General features: G+C 43.1%; 1 protein-coding gene across 2 annotated transcripts in view; it reads left to right on the top strand.

The window, feature by feature from the left end:
• The first annotated feature begins 4,496 nt into the window (after nucleotides 1-4,496).
• The window catches only part of PGPEP1 (pyroglutamyl-peptidase I), a 76,344-nt gene continuing 58,117 nt past the window's right edge, over nucleotides 4,497-22,723 (top strand). The window contains exon 1 of one of the 2 annotated variants that reach the window (XM_060784896.2): nucleotides 4,497-4,625. In XM_060784896.2, the coding sequence (XP_060640879.1) occupies nucleotides 4,592-4,625 (34 nt within the window). In that variant the 5' untranslated portion in view covers nucleotides 4,497-4,591. The remainder of the gene's footprint in view (nucleotides 4,626-22,723) is intronic. The other variant, XM_067473515.1, reaches the window with a different exon arrangement.

Below are 22,723 nucleotides of genomic sequence, written 5' to 3'. Positions count from 1 at the left end.
TTTTTGTCGTGTCAGGAGAGACTTGAGAAACTGCAAGTTGCTTCTGGTGTGAGAGAATTGGCTGTCTGCAAGGACATTGCCCAGGGGACACCCAAATGTTTTGATGTTTTTACCATCCTTGTGGGAGTTTTCTCTCATGTCCCCGCAAGGGGAGCTGGAACTGACAGAGGGAGCTCAACTGCGATATCACCGGATTCGAACCTGCAACTTGTCAGTCTTCAGTCCTATTTTCCAGATCACCAGACTGGGCCACAGCAATGCATGGCAGGGGACAACCATGGTGATCTGGAAAATAAGGTAATGAGAAAGTGTTGGTTTCTTATGTCTGTAATTTCTTTATACTTGTGGGTAAACAGTAACTCTTGCTGTTTCTTTGTCAGGGTTGATGTGGAGATTGTCTGTTCGGACTACTCAGGAAAAAGGCAAAATATAATTGTCCTTCTTTAGGGACCCCTTTCAAATCTATGATACTATATCTATGTGTATCTGAATCATATCTATCTATGTATGTATGTATGGCTGGATGGCTCTTTGTCAGGAAGGCTTTGATTACATTTTCTTGCCCTGGTGAAGGGAGTTGGACTGGATGGCCTTAAGTATTTTCTGTTGGTCATGGGGGCTCTGTGTGGGAAGTTTGCCCCAATTCTGTCGTTGACGGGGTTCAGAATGCTCTTTGATTGTAGGTGAACTATAAATCCCAGTAACGACAGCTCCCAAATGTCAGGGTCTCTTTTCCTCAAACTCCATCTTTATTCATATTCGGGCATATGGAATATTCATGCCAAGTTTGGTCCAGATCCATCATTATTTGAGTCCACAGTGCTCTCTAGATGTAGGTGAACTACAACTCCTAAACTCAAAATACTGCACCAAACCCTTGCAGTATTTTCTGTTGGTTGTCTACAGCTCCCAAATGTCACTTCAGAATGCTCTTTGATTGTAGCTGAACTATAAATCCCAGCAACTACAGCTCCCAAATGTCAAGGTCTATTTACCCCAAACTCGATCTGTTGTCACATTTGGGCATATGGAATATTTGTGCCAAGTTTGGTCCAGATCCATCATTGTTTCAGTTCAAGGTCAATGCCCACCAAACCCTTCCAGGTCTCAAGCTTTAAATACCTGGGAGTATTCTATCACTGCACTGGAAACAAGAAAGTACATGTGGATTACGTAGCAGATGCAGCGCAAAAGAGCTCATATGCTATCCTAAAGTTTCTCAAAACGGGAGGAGGCCACTACATACCAGCAGCACTTAAGCTCTTTGAGGCAAAATCCATAGCACAAATGATGTATGGAGCCCAACTCGGTCCCTTCTCAAACTATGCCCCTCTGGAGCAAGTACAATCAAAATTTCTAAGATCGGCGATGCAGGTCCCCAGATGTGTCTCAAACGCCACCCTGCGATTAGAGGCAGGCGTCATGACAGTGGAGGCAAGAGTGTGGACAGCCACCCTCAATTATTGGCTGCATCTGTCTCTCTCAACATGTGGCCTTGCTCCGTTAACTCTGAGAGATGAATTTCAGTCTACATGGAATAAGGCAGTGGCAATCAAAATCACAATTCTAGGCTTCCCTCAAGGACAACTGCTAGGTATGGGATGGGACCAAGCCAAGGATCTTATTAGACAACGGATCCTGGATATAGAGCGACAATCAGACTTAGCCTGCTCTCCAGCATTCACCATTAGCGAAGATAACAGATATCTCACCGCTCCCAGGGCTTACTTAGCAAACCTGGAGGTGCCTAAACACCGAAGAGCTTTCACTTTGGCAAGAAGCCATGCCCTTCCATCGGCAGTACTGGAGGGGAGGTACTGGAAGACCCCTGCCCAGGAGAGACTGCCCGTGTGATTCTGGCTACATTGAAACAACTGAACATGTGCTCCTCCAATGTGTATTCTATAGAGACATTAGAGCTAATTTCATCACTCCATGGCTTTTAAAACATCCAGGGCGCACTGAAAGATATTACACCTCCTTGTTGCTCTCGGACTCTTGCTCTGTGACAACCTACAGTGTTGCCAAGTTCTGTGCAGCAGCAATTAACATTAGACGGCTGATGACCGACTCCACCAGGCAACTTCCTGCCGGGAATATAGTTAGAATGATTTGTAATAACTGAAATGCTGTAAATGCTCCCCTCTCATCCCTTTTTAGAGCTTCCCAGTTGTCTGATATTTGTTATTAGCCGCCCCGCTATTTTAGATTCATACATGCACTTTAAACTGTAAGTTTAGTCTGCTTTTTAATCTGTCTCTTTTATAACATGTTTTTAATCTGCTTTTTATCTGACCTACTTGGGAACTGCGATTCCCTTCCTTGGGCACCTGTGCCCCATTTTATACTGTGCTGGTCAAAGACCGTAATAAATCACTGATTGATTGATTGTAGGCAGGCCCGTAGCCAGGATTTCGTTTCGGGGGGGGGGGGGGCTGATTTTTTTTCAGGGGGGGTTTCGGGGGGTGAGTTTCGGGGGGGGGCTGAGTCTGAGTAAAAGAGGGTCTAGCCTAGCAAACCTTTTGTATCATTACCCCAATACCCCTATGCATATGGGATATATTGAGTATGGTGATCAGATCATGATATGAATAAACATAACAGTTGAAATAATGCACCAGTAAGGCCTTTTCGCGAACCACCATGAAAATTTCGGGCGGGGGCTGAAGCCCCCCGAGCCCCCTGCCCTGGCTACATGCCTGATTGTAGGTGAACTATAAATCCCAGCAACTACAACTCCCAAATGACAAAATCGATTTTTTTTTTGAGTGATGGTCACTCCTTGGCTTAGTAGGTGTCTTGTGGCCAAATTTGGAGGCAATTCATCCAGTGGTTTTTGAGTTATGTTAATCCCACAAAAGAACATTACATTTTTATTTATATAGATAGAAGATATGTGAGCATGTTAATCATGTTAAATAATATATCTATGTATATATAAAGGAGTATACAGATAGATAATATTTTATAATATTCTCTATCTGTTGTTGTTCATTCGTTCAGTCGTCTCCGACTCTTTGTGACCTCATGGACCAGCCCACGCCAGAGCTCCCTGTCGGCCGTCACTACCCCCAGCTCCTTCAAGGTCAGTCCAGTCACTTCAAGGATGCCATCCATCCAACTGGCCCTTGGTCGGCCCCTCTTCCTTTTGCCTTCCACTTTCCCCAGCATAATTGTCTTCTCCAGGCTTTGCTGTCTCCTCATGATGTGGCCAAAGTATTTCAACTTTGTTCCTAGTATCCTTCCTTCCAGTGAGCAGCCGGGCTTTATTTCCTGGAGGATGGACTGGTTGGATCTTCTCGCAGTCCAAGGCACTCTCAGCACTTTCCTCCAACACCACAGCTCAAAAGCATCAATCTTCCTTCGCTCAGCCTTCCCTAAGGTCCAGCTCTCACATCCGTAGGTGACTACAGGGAATACCATGGCTTTGACTAGGCGGATCTTTGTTGCCAGTGTGATGTCTCTACTCTTTACTATTTTATCGAGACTGGACATTGCTCTCCTCCCAAGAAGTAAGCGCAGTGTGATTCATACATGCACTTTAAACTGTAAGTTTAGTCTGCTTTTTAATCTGTCTCTTTTATAACATGTTTTTAATCTGCTTTTTATCTGACCTACTTGGGAACTGTGATTCCCTTCCTTGGGCACCTGTGCCCCATTTTATACTGTGCTGGTCAAAGACCGTAATAAATCATTGATTGATTGATTGATTGATTGTAGGTGAACTATAAATCCCAGCAACTACAACTCCCAAATGACAAAATCAATTCTTTTTGAGTGGTGGTCGCTCCTTGGGTTAGTAGGTGTCTCGTGGCCAAATTTGGAGGTAATTCGTCCAGTGGTTTTTGAGTTATGTTAATCCCATAAAAGGGGCCCCTGGTGGCGCAGTGGATTAAAGCACTGAGCTGCTGAGCTTGTTGATCGAAAAGTCGCAGGTTCGATTCCGGGGAGTGGCGTGAGCTTCCGCTGTCAGTCCTAGCTTCTGCCAACCTAGCAGTTCGAAAACATGCAAATGTGAGTAGATCAATAGGTACCGCTCCGGCAGGAAGGTAACGGCGCTCCATGCAGTCATGCCGGCCACATGACCTTGGAGGTGTCTACGGACAACGTCGGCTCTTCGGCTTAGAAATGGAGATGAGCACCACACCCCAGAGTCAGACATGACTAGACTTAATGTCAGGGGACTACCTTTACCTTTATCTAATCCCATAAAAAGAACATTACATTTTTATTTATATAGATAGAAGATATATGAGCATGTTAATCATGTTAAATAATATATCTATGTATATATAAAGGAGTATACAGATAGAGAATATTATAAAATATTCTCTATCTGTATACTACTTTATATATGTCAGCGTTCCCTTTAAGAAATCCGTGGGCGGGGCTTAGTGGCGGGAGGGGCCTGGTATGGGGTGCGTCATCGCTGCCTCCTGGGAGGGTGTGGCTTCGGAGGAGGAGTCGCCCGACCCCTCCCGGGTGGTGGGCGGGGCCCTAGGGAGGCCCCTCCCCTGAGTGGGCGGGGCTTGGAGAAGAAGCCGAAGCCAGCCAGTCCGTCAGTCGCCTTAAGTTGGTCAGGAGCGGAGCCATGGAGAAGACCCGGCGGCCCGTGGTGGTGACGGGTAAGGGCGGAGGCCGGGGAAAGAGAAAGGGCAGGAAGGAAGGAAGGAAGGAAGGGGGGGGGGGGCTGCCTGCGAAGCGGGGGAGGATTTCAAGGAGGGAACTTTGTCCCTTGCTAACCCCCCTCCCCCCGCAACACAACCCCGCACAAGTCGTTCCCCCTCCTTTTGACCCCCCCCTCTCCCCAGAAGCAGCTTTCCAAGCCTTTGCCCTTTACAGACTTCTCTTTCAGACTCTCTTTGAAAACAACCATAATCTGGAATTCATTAAGACCAGCTTGACTACACTCAACAAAACTTTCAGCTGCATTGTTTCCAGCTCTTCCCATTTTGAACCAGATGTTTTTCTATCTCGTTCATTATTATTATTATTACTCTTATTATTAATAGTAATGATAACAATATATTTTAGATTAATTCGTCTGCTTTAAGCCTCTTCCTAGCTTAAGATTCAACAGGTATTTTTATTTACTTTGTTTCTTTCTGTCCTGCTTTATCTGTGTTTCCTCCACCACAGACATCCCAGTGTTTCAGGGGTTTAACCCGGTGGCGCAGTGGGTTCAACCCCTGTGCCGTCAGGACTGAAGACTGACAGGTCGCAGGTTCGAATCCGGGGAAAGGCGGATGAGCTCCCTCTATCAGCTCCAGCTCCTCATGCGGGGACATGAGAGAAGCCTCCCGCAAGGATGATAAAATACATACATAGATATATTATTTACATAGATACATAGATATATTATTTAACATGATTAACATACTCACATATCGTCTATCTATATAAAAAAATGTAATGTTCTTTTGTGGGATTAACATAACTCAAAAACCACTGGATGAATTGCCTCCAAATTTGGCCACAAGACACCTACTAACCCAAGGAGCGACCATCACCCAAAAAGAAGGAGCCCCCGGTGGCGCAGTGGGTTAAAGCCCTGTGCCTGCAGGACTGAAGACCGACAGGTCGCAGGTTCGAATCCGGGGAGAGGCGGATGAGCTCCCTCTATCAGCTCCAGCTCCTCATGCGGGGACATGAGAGATGCCTCCCACAAGGATGATAAAAACATCAATTCATCCGGGCGTCCCCTGGGCAACGTCCTTGCAGACGGCCAATTCTCTCACACCAAAAACGACTTGCAGTTTCTCAAGTCGCTCCTGACACGACAAAAAAAAAGTGCTTCTGATTATCTCAATTGCTATGGAATTTGCATGCCCTCGTCCACTGCCTCTCCCATAACCCTTTCCTGGAGCCCCGGGAGGTGCAATGGGTTAAACCAAGCATCCAGGGCCTTTTCTGCGGTAGCCCCTCGACTCTGGAACTCCCTCCCTAAAGATATCAGACAGGCAGTCTTTAGGAAGAACTTGAAGACCTGGCTGTTCCGATGTGCATTTCCGGAATAGGAAAACTCCAGTAACATGTCCCAGAAGCACTTTATTAGAGTTTAAGATTGCCCGCACACTGCACTTACCCTAAAATCCGACATACCACCTGTCACAACAACACTTTTAACCTGTACCCGTTACATTGGCCCGGCCCTGTCTTCTTGTGTTTTGGTGTATTGTTTTATTGTTTTGTTGTTTGATATTGCTTTAATTGCTTTGATTTGTTTTAAGTTGTGTATTTTGTTATGCTATGTTTTTATAGAGGCCTTGGCCTGTGTAAGCCGCATTGAGTCCTTCGGGAGATGCTAGCGGGGTACAAATAAAGTTAATAATAATAAATAATAATAATAATCCTCAAACTGCGGCCCTTCAGCTCCCAGAATTCCTGACAATTGAACAAGCTTGCTAGGGCTTCTGGGAGTTGGAGGCCCAAACAGCTGGAGGATGTCTGGGTTTAACCCTTGTACCAGCAGAAGTGAAGGTCACAGGTTCGAATCCAGGGAAAGTGCGGATGAGCTTCCTCTGTCAGCTCCAGCTCTCCATGCAGGGACATGACAGAAGCCTCCCACAAGGATGGTCAAAACATCCGGGTGTCCCCAGGGCAACGTCCTTGCAGACGGCTAATTCTCTCACACCAGAAGCGACTTGCAGTTTCTCAAGTTGCTCCTGACACGAAAAAAAACCCCAAACTACAAGAAAAGGAGATTCCATCTTAACATCAGGAAGAACTTCCTGACTGTGAAAGCCATTCAGCAATGGAACTCTCTGCCCCGGAATGTGGTGGAGGCTCCTTCTTTGGAGGTTTTTAGATGGCCATCTGTCAGGGGTGCTTTGAGTGCAATATTCCTGCTTCTTGGCAGGAGGTTGGACTGGATGGCCCATGAGGTCTCTTCCAACTCTTTGATTCTATGATTCTTTCCTATTCTTTTCTATGGCACACAGCAAACAGAGGAATTGATCAGCGCCGGAATATAATAGAGCAGTGTTTCTCAACCTTCCTAATGCTGCGACCCCTTAATACAGTTCCTCATGTTGTGGTGACCCCCAACCATAACATTATTTTTGTTGCTACTTCAGAACTGCAATTTTGCTACTGTTATAAATTGTCATGTAAATATCTGATATGCAGGATGTATTTTCATTCACTATACCAAATTGGGCACAAATACCCGATACGCCCAAATTTGAATACTGGTGGGGTTGGGAGGGGATTGATTTTATCACTTGGAGGTTGTAGTTGCTGGGATTTATAGTTCACCTACCATCAAAGAGCTTTCTGAACTCCACCAACAATGGAATTGAACCAAACTTCCCACACAGAACTCCCATGACCAACAGAAAATACGGGAATGATTTGATGGGCATCACCCTTGAGTCTTGGAGTTGTAGTTCACCTACATCCAGAGGGCCCTGTGGACTCAAACAATGATGGATCCGGACCAAACTTGGCACCAATACTTAATATCCCCAAATGTGAACACTGGTGGACTTTGGGGAAAATAGACCTTGACATTTGGGAGTTGTGGTTGCTGGGATTTCTAGTTCACCTACCATCAAAGAGCATTCTGAACCTCACCAATGATAGAATTGGGCCAAACTTCTCACACAGAACCCCCATGACTCTGGCAACCCCCCTGACACCCCCTTGCGAGCCTCCCCCCCAGGGGTCCCGTCCCCCAGGTTGAGAAACACTGTACTAGAGAGACACCAATGGCCCTCCCTCCAATGACATTGCAGGTTATACTGTCATAAACATGTCCAAGAGTCCTGCCAGTGTTCTCCACAAACACCAATCTGCCTCCCACCCAAGTAGAGGCTTTCATACGGGGATAATTTCATCTAGGTTTCACATGTTTCCTCCACCACAGACATCCCAGTGTTTCTGACTCTCTCCATTGGTGTGGAATTTGCATGAGCCCACCCAGTGCCTCCCCCTCAAGCCTTTCCTATTCTTTTCTATGGCACACAGCAAGCAAAGGAATTCATCAGCAACTGAACATGCTAGAGAGGTTAGGGGAGAATTCCCCATGATTGACAGGAATTGTAGGTACAGTAGAGTCTCGCTTATCCAACTCATCCAATGTTCTGTATTATCCAACGCTGTCTACCTCCCGCCCGGATCCACAGCTGCATCAATACATTGCGATGTTTTGGTGTTAAATTCATAAATACAGTAATTACTACATAACATTACCATGTAGTGAACTGCTTTTTCTGTTGATTTGTTGCAAAACAATATTTTTGGAGCTCAATTTGGAAAATCATAACGTAATTTGACGTTTAATAGGCATTTCCTTAGTTTCTCCTTATTATCCAACATTTTTGCTTATCCAACGTTCTGCCAGCCCTTTTATGTTGGATAAGCAAGACTCTACTGTACTGGGATGTATAGTTCGCCTGCAATCTAAGAACTGCACTGTGAACTGTACCAACGATGGACCCTTAACTGAGAGTGGCGGTTAACAAGTGCAAATAATAAATAAATAAAATAAATAATTAACTAACTTGGCATACAGAACTCCCATGACCAAGATAACATACTGGAGGTCTTTGGAGGGATTTATGGGAGTTGTAGTTCACCTACATCCAGAGTGCACTATGAACCCAAAGGATGGATCTGGAGCAAACTTGGCATGCATACCCCATATGCACAAATTCGAATACTGGCGGGTTTTGAGGAGGATTGGCTTGGACATTTTGGAGTTGTAGGTACTGGGATTTATAGTTTATAGTTCAACTGCAGCCAATAAGCACTCTGAACTCCACCAAAGAGGGAATTGGACCAAACTTGGCACACAGAGCCCCCATGACCAGCAGAAAATACTTCGGGGGAAATTCACCTTGATATGGGGGAATTGTGGTTCACCTATATCCAGAGTGCACTGTGAACCCAAACACCGATGGATCTGGACTAAACAAGGCACACAGAACCTCCATGACTAAGTCAACTTACAGGAGGGGTTTGAGCGGACTGACTCACCATAGTGGGAGTTGAAGCTTACCCTACAGCCAGAGAGCACGCTGAACCCCACCAACATAAGAAACCTTAAGTACTATTATTATTGATAAAATTTAAGAGTAATTAGAGTCTCCTTTAATACGCTTCTTAGCTGAACATTCAACAGGTATATTTGTTGCTATTACTATTAGTATCTCATTGATTATTATTATTACTACTATTATTAATAATACTAAAATTTAAGAGGAATTAGAGTCTCCTTTAATCCTCTTCCTAACTTAACATTCAACAGGTATATTTGTTGCTATTACTATTAGTATTATCTTGTTCATTAATAATAATAATGAACAAGATATTATTATTATTAATAATAATGACAAAAATGCCTGTTGAATGTTCTGCTAGGAAGAGAATGTTATTAAAGCGGACTCTAATAAAATTTATTATTATTAATACTAAAAATTAAGAGTAATTAGAGTTTCCTTTAATCCTCTTCCTAGCTTAACATTCAACAGGTATTTTTGTCACTATTATTATTATTATCTCGTTCATTATTATTATTAAATTTTATTAGAGTCTGCTTTAATAAAATCCTTGGTATTATTATTTTCATTGATATGCAGCCCTTCTCCGATTGGAAATACTGTACATGAAATGCAATGCAGACGAGGAGGAGAAGTTTGCCGTTAAAAACCAAGCCGTTTGTCAATGGGAAATATGTGAAAAACTACATAAACTCCACCCCCATGGCTCCCCCACACCAAATTCCTTTAGAAAAAAAAAGATTCCCTTCCTTTCCTTTGTACTTTAATGGACTAAATTGTGCTTTATAGTCACTCCCCAGCAACTTTGTCCCAGTGAAAGAATAGCACCTATAATATATCTATGTCTAACTATATTATATTATAGATACACAGACATTTTATTAAGTGACAGGGAAGGAGATTCCACCTGAACATTAGGAAGAACTTTTTGACTGTAAGAAGAGCTGTTCAGCATTGCAACTCTCTGTCTCCCAGTCCAGTGGAGGCTTTTAAACAGCGGCTGGGTGGCCATCTGTCTGGGGTGCTTTGATTGTGCTTTTCCTTCATGAAGGCAGAAGGGGGTTGGACTACATGGCCCTTGAGGTCTCTTCCAACTATTATTATTATTATCATTATTATTCATATCATTGAGGCCAAATGGCCATCTGTTGGGAGTGCTTTGACTGTGCTTTTCCTGAATGAAGGATGAAGGAGATTGGACCGAATTGCCCATGTGGTCTCTTCTGAGTTGTTGTTGTTATAAAGATTAGGTGGCCATCTGTCAGTGATGCTTTGATTGTGCTTTTCCTGTCTCGAAGAAAAAATGGGGTTGGACTAGATGGCCCATGTGGTCTCTTCAACATTATTATTATTGCTATTATTTTATTATTATTATTGATTTATTATTATAGAGGCTAGATAGCAATCTGTCGGGGGTGCTTTGATTGTTTTTCCTGTATGAAGGCAGAAGGGGGTTGGATTAGATGCCCAGGTGGTCTCTTCCAACATTATTATTATTATTATTATTATTATTATTATTATTATTATTTGAAATGCAACAAGATGAGTCCACAGCAGACACTCTACTGGCTGTTGTATTGGATCACACGTCGGACACTTCCCAAGTGTCTAGGACGGTGTGATGTATAGGCGAATAATGCGTGCATATCCCAGTAAGGTGGCCTTTTGCAGCTGGCAGATGGTAATCTTGTCAGCGCCGATTGTGTTTACATGCAGGCCAAGGTCTTTAGGCACTGCACCCAGTGTGCCGATCACCAAAGGGACCACCTTGACTGGCTTGTGCCAGAGTCTTTGCAGTTCAATCTTTAAATCCTCATATCGTGTCAGCTTTTCCAGATGTTTCTCTTCAATCCTGCTGTCACCTGGGATTGCGACGATCCATACTGTGTTTTTTAACACGATTCTGAGGTCAGGAGTATTATGCTCCAAAACTCTGTCTGTCTGTCTGAATTCGGAAGTCCCAGAGGAGTTTGGCGTGTTCATTCTCTGTAACTTTTTCAGGCTTGTGATCCCACCAGTTCTTTGTCGCAGGCAGATGGTATTTGTGGCACAAGTTCCAATGAATCATCTGAGCAATGGTGTTGTGCCTCTGCTTGTACTCTGTCTTCTTCTTCTTCTTCTTCTTCTTCTTCTTCTTCTTCTTCTTCTTCTTGCTATTATTGTTATTATTTATTTTAGAGGGTGGATGGCCATCTGTTGGAGGAGCTTTGATTGTGCTTTTCCTGCATAAAGGCAGAAGGGGTTTGGACTAGATAGCCTTTGGAGATTTCTTTCAACTATTATTGTTATTGTTGCTGTTATTGTTATTATTAATTGAGGCTGGATAACCATCTGTCAGGGGTGCTTTGACTATGCTTTTCTTGAATGAAGGCAGAAAGGGGCAGGACTAGATGGCCTTTGGAGGTCTCTTTCTCCTCTATTATTATTATTATTATTATTATTATTATTATTATTATTTCTTGGAGCCGAATATCCATCTGTAGGGAGGGCTTTGATAGTGCTTTTCCTTTATGGCAGAAGGAGGTTGGACTGGATGACCCATGGGATCTATTCCAACTTTATTATTGCTATTATTATTATTATTATTATTATTATTATTATTTGAAACACAACACGATGAGTCCACAGCATACACTCTGCTGGCTGTTGAATTGGATCACACGTTGGACACTTCCCAAGGGTCTAGGACTGTGTGATGTATCGGAGAATAATGCGTGTAGAACCCAGTAAGGTGACTTTCTGCAGCTGGCAGATGGTAATTTTATCAGCGCCAATTGTGTTTAAGTGCAGGCCGAGGTCTTTAGGCACTGCACCCAGTGTGCCGATCACCACTGGGACCACCTTGACGGGCTTGTGCCAGAGTCTTTGCAGTTCGATCTTTAAATCCTCATATCGTGTCAGCTTTTCCAGTTGTTTCTCCTCAATCCTGCTGTCGCCTGGGATTGCGACAATCCATACTTTGTTTTTTAGCACGATTGTGAGGTCAGGAGTATTATGCTCCAAAACTCTGTCTGTCTGAATCCGGAAGTCCCAGAGGAGTTTGGTTATTACTATTATTATTATTATTATTATTATTTATTGAGACTGGATTGCCATCTGTCGGGAGGGCTTTGATGGTGGTTTTCCTGCATGAAGGCAGAAGGGGATTGGACTAGATGGCCTTTAGAGATCTCTTCCAGCTCTATTATTCTGTGATTATTATTGTATGATTATACACACATATATTATATATAGTTACATGCACACATCTATCTATCTATCTATCTATCTATCTATCTATCTATCTATCTATCTATCTATCTCACCCTGTTTCCTCATAATGCTTTCCTTAGACTGGATGCTTGACTTATTTTCTGCTAAACAGCCCTCCACAGGTGTCACACAAAAGCTCAGTGGGAAGAGGTGTGTCTTGCGAAAGCTCTGTTCGAAAGTTTGTCCAAAATGGCTTTGAATCAGTTTCACATTGTTGTGTTGTGTGTTTTGCAGAGAAGGATCCCTTTGTGGGGAATTCTTGGGGCAAAGCTGCCGGAGATGCATTGTTGTTAATAGCCACAGATCCCGAACAAGATTTCCAAAAGCGCATTGTTCCGAAAAGAGAGAACTGTTTTGCCTACTTCCTTGAGAAGCTCAGGTTGTGATGTCGGGGTCTGAACGTATGGGAGACCTCATAAGATGGGCTGAGCAGAGGGCGAGGGTTTCCTCTCTATGTACACCCCCCCTAACTTCGAGGGCCTCCCTCTTTTGCCTGACAACAAGTGGGAAGTTTGCAATTGGACAAGAGCTCCCAAGATTTCCCGACCCTCTGTTTGCTCTTCTCTTCTGAATCAGTGCGTAGTCGCCTTGAAGATGTAGATGTGTATTTGCATTGAAAATATATATATGTTAGGGACAAGAGAGAGCTTCTGGAGCTTCTGTAGGTTCGTTCATAAAGTTGAATTTGTTTGTAAGTTGGAATGGGGATAGCTTTGAAGTAAATGTCCATACACACACACACACACACACACACACACATATACAGGCAGCCCCCAAGTTCTATCAGTTTATTCTTAAGTTAAATTTGTATGTAATTTGGAATAGGGACATTATTTAAGTGCTACTCTCTCTCTCTCTCTCTCTCTCTCTATATATATATATATATATATGCTAGTGGTCCCCTGCCACGCGTTGCTGTGGCCCAGTCTGGTGATATGGAAAATAAATTAATTAGAAAGTACTGGTTTCTAATATATGTAATGTCTTTATTAGGGCTGGGCGGTTTCGTTTCGTTAATTCGTATTTCGTTAAAAATTCGTTATTTTTTTTTGTTAACGAAGCGATAACGAACCATTCTGGAGCAACTTAAAAACGAAACGAATTTTTCAATTCGTTTCGTAAATGCTTCGTATTTCGTTATGTATTCGTTTCGTTATTGGTTTGAGGTCGTTTCGTTATTATTTCCGCATGTCTGGGGCAAGTTTTATAGTTGTTTTTTGTTTAATTAGTGAAAAAAAATTATAATATCACACCAACAGTCAACAACAGAGGGAGAGGGAAGCTTCAGAAGTTTTTTTAGCGTATTGCGCGATCGCGGCCGCCATTAACGAATCGATTCGTTATTATTTCGTTATTGTTTTGTAATTTTTTAACCATTTACGATATTTCGTAAATATCGAACTTTTTTTAAGGAAAATTTCGGAATTCTTTTAAATATTGAAACGCAAAAAACCCCAAAAACGAATCGATTTTAGAAACAAATTTTTCCGTTGTTACCCAGGCTTAGTCTTTATGCTTGTGGGTAAACAGTATTTCTTGATGTTTCTTTGACAGTGTTGCTGTAGGGATTGTCTGGTTTGCCTACTCTGGAACATGCAACATATAATTGTCCATCTTTAGGAGTCCCTTTCAAATCTATAATATTTTATCTGTATGTGTGTGAATCATATCTATCTATCTATATCTATGGCTGGATGGCTCTCTGTCAGGAGGGCTTTGATTACGTTTTCTTGCCCTGGTGAAGGGAGTTGGACTGGATGGCCTTAAGTATTTTCTGTTGGTCATGGGGGTTCTGTGTGGGAAGTTTGCCCCATTTCTGTCATTCGTGTGGTTCATTCAGAATGGTCTTTGATTGTAGGTGAACTATACATCCCAGTAACTACAACTCCCAAATGTCAAGGTCTATTTCCCCCCAAAACTCCATCTGTGTTCATATTTGGGCATGTGGAATATTCGTGCCAAGTTTGGTCCAGATCCATCATTCTTTTGAGTCCACAGTGCTCTCTGGATGTAGGTGAACTACAACTCCAAAACTCAAGGTCAAAGCTCAGCAATTTCTTCTAGAATATTCTGTTGGTCATGGGAGGCCTGTGTGCCAAGTTTGGTTCGATTCCATCGTTGGTGGAGTTCAGAATGCTCTTTGATTCTAGGTGAACTATAAATCCCAGCAAGTACAACTCCCAAATGACAAAATCATAATTTTTTGGCTGGATGGCCATTTGTCAGGGGTGATTTGAATGCAATATTCCTGCTTCTTGGCAGGGGGTTGGACTGGATGGCCCAAGAGGTCTCTTCCAACTCTTTGATTCTATGATTCTATGATTACTCTTTGTGTTGTGAGACATTTTGTTGCCAAATTTGGTGTGATTTCGTTCATTGGTTCTTTTGTTTTTAAGGTACTCATTACGCACAGAGCATTTATAGATATAGATATATATACATATACACATACACACATACATACACACATATACACACATAAACACAAATACATATATATGTACACACACAAATACGTATACAAACACATACACACATGCACACACTTCCCTATGCTACCCAATCTTATATAAATAAAATGTAATGTTCGTTTGTGGGATTAACTGAACTCAAAAACCACTGGACGAATCGACACCAAATTTGGACACAAGACACCTAACAACCCAATGTGTGTCCTTCACTTTAAAAAAATTGATTTTGTCATTTGGGAGTTGTAGTTGCTGGGATTTATAGTTCACCTACAATCAAAGAGCATTCTAAACTCCACCAATTATGGAATTGAACCAGTCTTGGCACACAGAACTCCCATGACAAAGAGAAAATACTGTAAGGGTTTGGTGGGCATTGACCTTGAGTTTTGGAGTTGTAGTTCACCTACATCCAGAGAGCACTGTGGACTCAAACAATGATGGATCGGAACCAAACTTGGCATGAATACTCAATATGTCCAAATATGAACACTGGTGGAGTTTGGGGAAAACAGACCTTGACATTTGGGAGTTGTAGTTGCTGGGATTTATAGTTCACCTACAATCACAGAGCCTTCTGAACCCCACCAACGATAGAATTGGGCCAAACCTCCCACACAGAACCCCCATGTGGGCCACAGCAATGCTTGCATCTTGGAAGCAGTGCATTTGGATCATCCTCCTCTCCTAAAGGACCTGGTCTAGGGGATGCTGGGAGCTGTAGTTCTGAAGTGAGTGTGCATATGCTATTGTGTATTTTGTTTGCCAGGGGGAGTCATTTTGCGTATACACTGTAGCGTTTTTTGGCTTTTTTAGTCCCTTATGCTGTGTTTTCCAGTGTTTTTATGAGTGATGGTCCCTCGTTGACCTGATAGGTGTATTGTGTCCCAATTTCATGTCAATTCGTCCAGTGGTTTTTGAGTTATGTTTATCCCACAAACGAACATTACATTTTTATTATATAGATAAAAAGTTTTATATACAGGCAGCCAAATTGATATAACCTTTTCCTATGGCACACAGCAGACAGGAATTGATCAGCAACTGAACAAGAAGTTTGGGGGGAATTGACTTTGATTTATAGAGGTTGTAGTTCACCTACATCCAGAGAGCAGTGTGAACCCAACCAACAATGGTTTTGGACCACATTTGCCACAGATGATGGGATTTGCAGTACCTTCATTCACTTCCTGACACCACTGCGACCCCCACAAATGACGGGCCTGGACCAAATTTGCAACAGAAACCCCCCATGGCCCACTTTACGTCTTGATGCGGATTGGGGATAGATGGACCAGGGACGATGGAAATTGCAGTACCTTCACCCACTTCTATAGACCACTGTGATCACCATGAATGACAGCCCTAGACCAAACTTGGGACACAAAACACTCATGACTAACAACATACTGGAGAGGTTTGGGGAACTGACCCACCTGTCTGGGAGTTATAGTTCACCCTGCATCCAGAAGTCTCTGAACCCCACCAATGACGAATCTGGACGAAACATGGCACACAGAACCCTGGTGATCATCACAACATACTGGAGGTGTTGGTGGGGGGATTGACCTACTCACGTAGGAGTCATAGTTCACCCTGCATCCAGAGCACTCTGAACCCCACCAATGATGAATCTGAACCAAACTTCGAACACAGCACCCTGGTGACCAACAGAACATACTGTAGGTGTTTGTGGGGGACCGACCTACCTGTGTGGGAGTTGTAGTTCACCCTGTACCCAGAGCACTCTGAACCCCACTAATGACAGATCTGGACCAAACATGGCACACAGACCCAACATGCCCAACTGTGAATACAGGCGGAGTTTGGGGGTGACTGCCCTGGGAATCTGGGATTTGTAATCACCTGATCCAGAGGGGACTGGACCCAGCCAACGTTGGATCTGGACCAAACGTGGCACACCAGTGCAACATGGCCAACTGTGCATACAGGCCTGGTTTGGGGAAGATTGACCCACGGTTCTGGGAAATGTAGTTCACCCACATTCTTATGCATTTTCTAATGTGAGCATTCATAAAAAAAGAAATCAAAAACTGGCTTTTTCCCTAAAAAATAGTGTTACTAATTATTTTACTTACTTAGGCGAACCCTCATAGCCCGAGGATGATGGCCCTTCAAGTGGTGTTCCTTGGCGGTGGATACATAGGTGACTGTGGAGCCCTATTCTAGATCCGCATGTTCTTCCACAGTGAGGGTGTTGGTTTCCAGGTGGAACGTGGTCCCAGTCAGGGTTGGCTTGACGTGCCTCCTTTCTCTTGGCACATTTCTCCCTTTCGCCCTCCACTCATTCCTCTTTGAATTCTGCAGCACTGCTGGTCACAGCTGACTTCCAGTTAGAGCCAGGGCTTCCCAGTCCTCTTTGTCTTTGCCAGAGTTTTTAAGGTTGGCTTTAAGCCCATCTTTAAATCTCTTTTCCTGTTCACCAACATTATGTTTCCCGTTCTTGAGTCGGAAGTACAATAACTACTTTGGGAAGCAGTGATCAGGCATTCGGAAAGAGTGGCCAGTCCAGCGGAGTTGATAGTGTGGGAGCATCACTTTAATGCTGATGGTTTTTGCTTCTTCCAGCACGCTGACATTTGTCCGCCTGTCTTCCCAAGAGATTTGCAGGATTTTTCAGAGGCAACACTGATGGAATTGTTCCAGGAGTTGAGTGTGATGTCTGTAGACAGTCCACGTTTTGCAGGCATATTGCAGAGTTGGGAGGACAATAGCTTTATAAACAAGTACCTTGGTCTCCCTATGGATGTCCCAGTCCTCAAACACTCTGTGCTTCATTCGGAAAAATGCTGCACTCACAGAGCTCAGGCGGCGTTGTATTTCAGTGTCAATGTTGACTTTTGCGTAGAGGTGGCTCCCAAGGGAGAGGAAATGGCCTGCATTTTCTAATGTTACACCATTAAGCGGTATTTCTGGCATTGCAGAGTGATTGGCAGGTGACTGCTAGAAGAGCACTTTGGTTTTTTCAATGTTCATAGAATCATAGAATCAAAGAGTTGGAGGAGACCTCATGGGCCATCCAATCCAACCCCCTGCCGAGAAGCAGGAAAATCGCATTCAAAGCACCCCCAACAGATGGCCATCCAGCCCCTGTTTAAAAGCTTCCAAATAAGGAGCCTCCACCACACAGAGAGTTCCACTGCTGAACATCTGTCACAGTCAGGAAGCTCTTACTAATGTTCAGATGGAATCTCCTTTCAATGAGATGCCGAGCTTCCCGTATGCTTCTGCAAAGATTTTTAGAGTGGCTTGTAGGTCTTCTGAATGTGCACAGACTACATTATCATCGGCATATTGGAGTTCTATATCTGATGTTGTTGTGACCTTGGTTTTGGCTTTTGGTCAGGTGAGGTTAAATAGCTTGCCATCTGTCCGATAGATGATTTCCACTGTTATGAAGTATCATAACAATGAAGATGGAAAATAAGTTTGGAGCAATGACACATCCCAGTTTGACACCTGATCCCACCTTAAATGGGTCACTTTGGGAGCCATTGCTGTCCAAGACTGTTGCCATCATGTCATCGTGATGCATTTTATATGCAGGTAGTCCCCAAGTCACAAACAAGAGAGGTCCTGTAGCTTTGTACTTAAGTTGAATTTGTATGTAAGCTGGGACAGGGACATTTTTGAAGTGCAACTCCAGCCGTATGTGTGTGTGTGTATGCTGTCCCCTGCCACGCATTGCTGTGGCCCAGTCTGGTGATCTGGAAAATAAAGTAATGAGAAAAGTGTTGGTTTCTAATATATGTAATTTCTTTATGCTTGTGTGTAAACAGTATTTCTTGATGTTTCTTTGTCAGTGTTGATGTAGATATTGTCTGGTTTGCCTACTCATGAAAAAGGCAACATATAATTATCCTTCTTTAGGGGTCCCTTTCAAATCTGTGATACTATATCTGTGTGTGAGTGTGAATCATATATATCTATCTCAGTAGTTCTCAACCTTCCTAATGCCGCGACCCCTTAGTACAGTTCCTCACGTTGTGGTGACCCCCAACCATAACATTTTCATTGCTACTTTGTAACTGTAATTTTGCTACTGTTATGAATTGTAATGTAATATCTGATATGCAGGATGTATTTTCAAATCCCAAATACCCAATATGCCCAAATTTGAATACTGGTGGAGTTGGGCGGGGGGTTGATTTTGTCATTTGGGAGCTGAAGTGGCTGGGATTTATAGTTCACCTACAATCAAAGAGCATTCTGAACACCACCAATGATGAAATTGAACCAAACTTGGCACACAGAACTCCCTTGACCAACAGAAAATACTGGGAGGATCTGGTGGACATTGACCTTTAATTTTTGGAGTTGTAGTTCACCTACATCCAGAGAGGACTGTGGACTCAAGCAATGATGGATCTGGGCCAAACTTGGCACGAATACTCAATATGCTGAAATGTGAACACTGGAGGAGTTTGAGAAAAATAGACCTTAACATTTGGGAGTTGTAGTTGCTGAGATTTATAGTTCATCTACAATGAAATAACATTCTGAACCCCACCAACAATAGAATTGGACCAAACTTCCCACACAGAACCCATGACCAACAGAAAATACTATGTTTTCTGATGGTCTTTGGTGACCCCTCTGACACCCCCTCACGACCCCCACAGGGGTCTCGACCCCCAGGTTGAGAAACACTGATCTATCTATATCTATGGCTGGATGGCTCTTTGTCAGAAGGGCTTTGATTACGTTTTTTTGCCCTGGTGAAGGGAGTTGGACTGGATGGCCTTAAGTACTTTCTGTTGGTCATGGGGGTTCTGTGTGGGAAGTTTGCCCCAATTCTGTCGTTCGTGGACTTCAGAATGCTCTTTGATTGTAGGTGAACTATAAATCCCAATGACTACAACTCCCAAATGTCAAGGTTCATTTCCCCCAAACTCAATCTGTGTTCATATTTGGGCATATGGAATATTCAGTGCCAAGTTTGGTCCAGATCCATTATTTGAGTCCACAGGGCTCTCTGGATGTAGGGAAACTATAACTCCCAAACTCAAGGTCAGTGCTCATCAAACCCTTCTAGTGTTTTCTGTTGATCATGGGTGTCCTGTATGCCACATTTGGTTCAATTCTATCATTGGTGGAATTCAGAATGCTCTTTGATTGTAGATGAACTATAAATCCCAGCAACTACAACTCCCAAATGACAATGAGAAAATCAATTTTTGAGTGATGGTCACTCCTTAGGTTAGTAAGTGTCTTGTGGCCAAAATTGGCAGCAATTCGTCCAGTGGTTTTTGAGTTATGTTAATCCCACAAACGAACATTTCATTTATATGTGTGTGTGTGTGTATAGATAGATCGATAGATATGTTTGGAAGATTTCCCCTCACTTTCAGTCCCTGTAAGAATTGGACTATGGAAAATGTCACATCCACTGTTTTCACATGGTGAGATGTATTCCACACTGGGCATGTGTATTCAACAGCAGGGTAGCAGAAAGCAAGGGAAGCTGTCTTCATTGTGTCTGGTTGTGATGCCCAGCTTGTGTCAGACAGCTTTCATATGATATTTCTAGTACCCACGTTTTGCTTGATATTCAAGCAGTGTTTCTTGTAAGTCAGAGCACGGTCCAGAGTGACTCCCAGATATTTGGGTGCGCTGCAATGCTCCAGTGGGATTCCTTCCCAGGTAATCCTCAGAGCTTGGGATGCTTGTCTGTTCTTAAGGTGAAAAGCACACACCTGTGTTTTAGATGGATGAGGAATCAACTGGTTTTCCCTGTTATAGGCAGTAAGAGCAGCTAAAGCTTTGGAGAGCTTCTGTTCAACCCTTTCAAAGTTCCCTGCTTCAGCGTTGATGGCACAATCGTCAGCATAGATTAAACTCTCTGTCCCTTCTGGCAGTGGCTGATCATTTGTGTAAATGTTAAGCATTGATGGAGCAAGGGGACATGAGAGATGCCTCCCCATAGGATCATAACACATCTGGGCGTCCCCTGGGTAACGTCTTTGTAGACGGCTGATTCTCTTACAGCCTGTCTATTCTGCCTTGGTCAGACCACACCTGGAATCCCACTGTGTAGGTGAACTACAACTCCCAAACTCAAGGTCAATGGCCACCAAATGCTGCTAGTATTTTCTGTTGGTCATAGGAGGCCTGTGTGCCAAGTTTGGTTCAATTCCATCATTGGCGGAGTTCAGAATGCTCTTTGATTGTAGGTGAACTATAAATCCCAGCAACTACAACTCCCAAATGACAAAATCATTATTTTTTGAGTGATGGTCACTCCTTGTGTTGTGAGACGTTTTGTTGCCAAATTTAGTGTGATTTCATTCATTGGTTCTTTTGTTTTGAAGGTACTCATTACACACTGAGCATTTATATATATATTGATAGTAAATAACCTTGACTCAAACATAAGCTGAGGGGAGCTTTTTCAGCCTTAAAAGGGGGCTGAAAAACTCTGCTTATACTCTAGTAGAAGGGTCCTCAAACTATGGCCCCGGGGGCCAGATGCGGCCCTCCAAGGTCATTTACCCGGCCCTCACTCAGGATCAACCTAAGTCTGAAACGACTTGAAAACACACAACAATAACAACAACAATCCTATCTAATCAGCCAAAAGCAGGCCTACACTTCCCATTGAAATACTAAATTTTATATTTGTTGAAATTGTTCTTCATTTTAATTATTGTATTAATGTATTGTCGAAGGCTTTCATGGCTGGAATCACTAGGTTCTTGTAGGTTTTTTCGGACTATAGGGCCATGTTCTAGAGGCATTTCGCCTGCATCTATGGCAAGCATCCTCAGAGGTAGTGAGGTCTGTTGGAAATAGGAAAATGGGTTTATATATCTGTGGAATGACCGGGGTGAGACAAAGAGCTCTCTGCTGAAGCTAGGTGTGAATGTTTCAGCTGACCACCTTCATTAGCATTTGAAGGCTTGGCCGAGCCTGGGAAAATATTCTGTTGAGAGGTGTTAAGATGTGCCTGGTTGTTTCCTCTCTGCTGTTTTGCTGTAGTAATTTTAGAGTTTTTTAATACTGGTAGGCAGATTTTGTTCATTTTCATGGTCTCCTCCTTTCTGTTGAAATTGTCCACATGCTTGTGGATTTCAATGGCTTCTCTGTGTAGTCTGACGTGGTGGTTGTTGGAGTGATCCAGCATTTCTGTGTTCTCAAATAATATGCTGTGTCCAGGTTGGTTCATCAGGTGCTCCGCTATGGCTGACTTCTCTGGTTGAAGTAGTCTGCAGTGCCTTTCATATTCCTTGATTCGTGTTTGGGCAATGCTGCGTTTGGTGGTCCCTATGTAGACTTGTCCACAGCTGCATTCACACCTAGCTTCAGCAGAGAAGAGCTCTTTGCCCCACCCCAGTCATTCCACAGATATATAAACCCATTTTCCTATTTCCAACAGACCTCACTACCTCTGAGGATGCTTGCCATAGATGCAGGCGAAACGTCAGGAGAAAATGCCTCTAAAACATGGCCCTATAGCCCGAAAAAACCTACAAGAACCTAATTATTGTATTGTTTTTAAGTGTCTTTTGCACTACAAATAAGATATGTGCAGCGTGCATAGGAATTTATTCATGTTTTTTTCAAATTATAATCTGGCCCTCCAACAGTTTGAGGGACTGTGACCTCTGTTTAAAAAAATTGTGGACCCCTGCTCTAGTATAGGTGGTAACATCATATAATAATACTAATAGTATATAATATATGATATAATAATATTACTAATATATAATATAAAATTCCTCTCACTTCCTGTTGTTTGGCCCCTGTTCTGAACTAGGAGCCGTATGTAAGTAAGTCAGATGTTTGTAACTTGGGGATGGCCAGTATACCGTATATAATAATAACTAGCCGTACCCTGCCACGCGTTGCTGTGGCCCAGTCTGGTGATCTGGAAAATAAAGTAATGGTTTCTAATCTATGTAATTCCTTTATACTTGTGGGTAAACAGTATTCCATGTTGTTTCTATGTCAATGTTGATGTGGAGATTGTCTGGTTTGCCT

The sequence above is a fragment of the Anolis sagrei genome, chromosome X (genome assembly GCF_037176765.1).
Source record: "Anolis sagrei isolate rAnoSag1 chromosome X, rAnoSag1.mat, whole genome shotgun sequence".
Lineage (NCBI taxonomy): Eukaryota > Metazoa > Chordata > Lepidosauria > Squamata > Dactyloidae > Anolis > Anolis sagrei.
The sequence above is the reverse complement of the archived record's forward strand: the minus strand, read 5'-3'. Positions and strand labels throughout refer to the sequence as shown.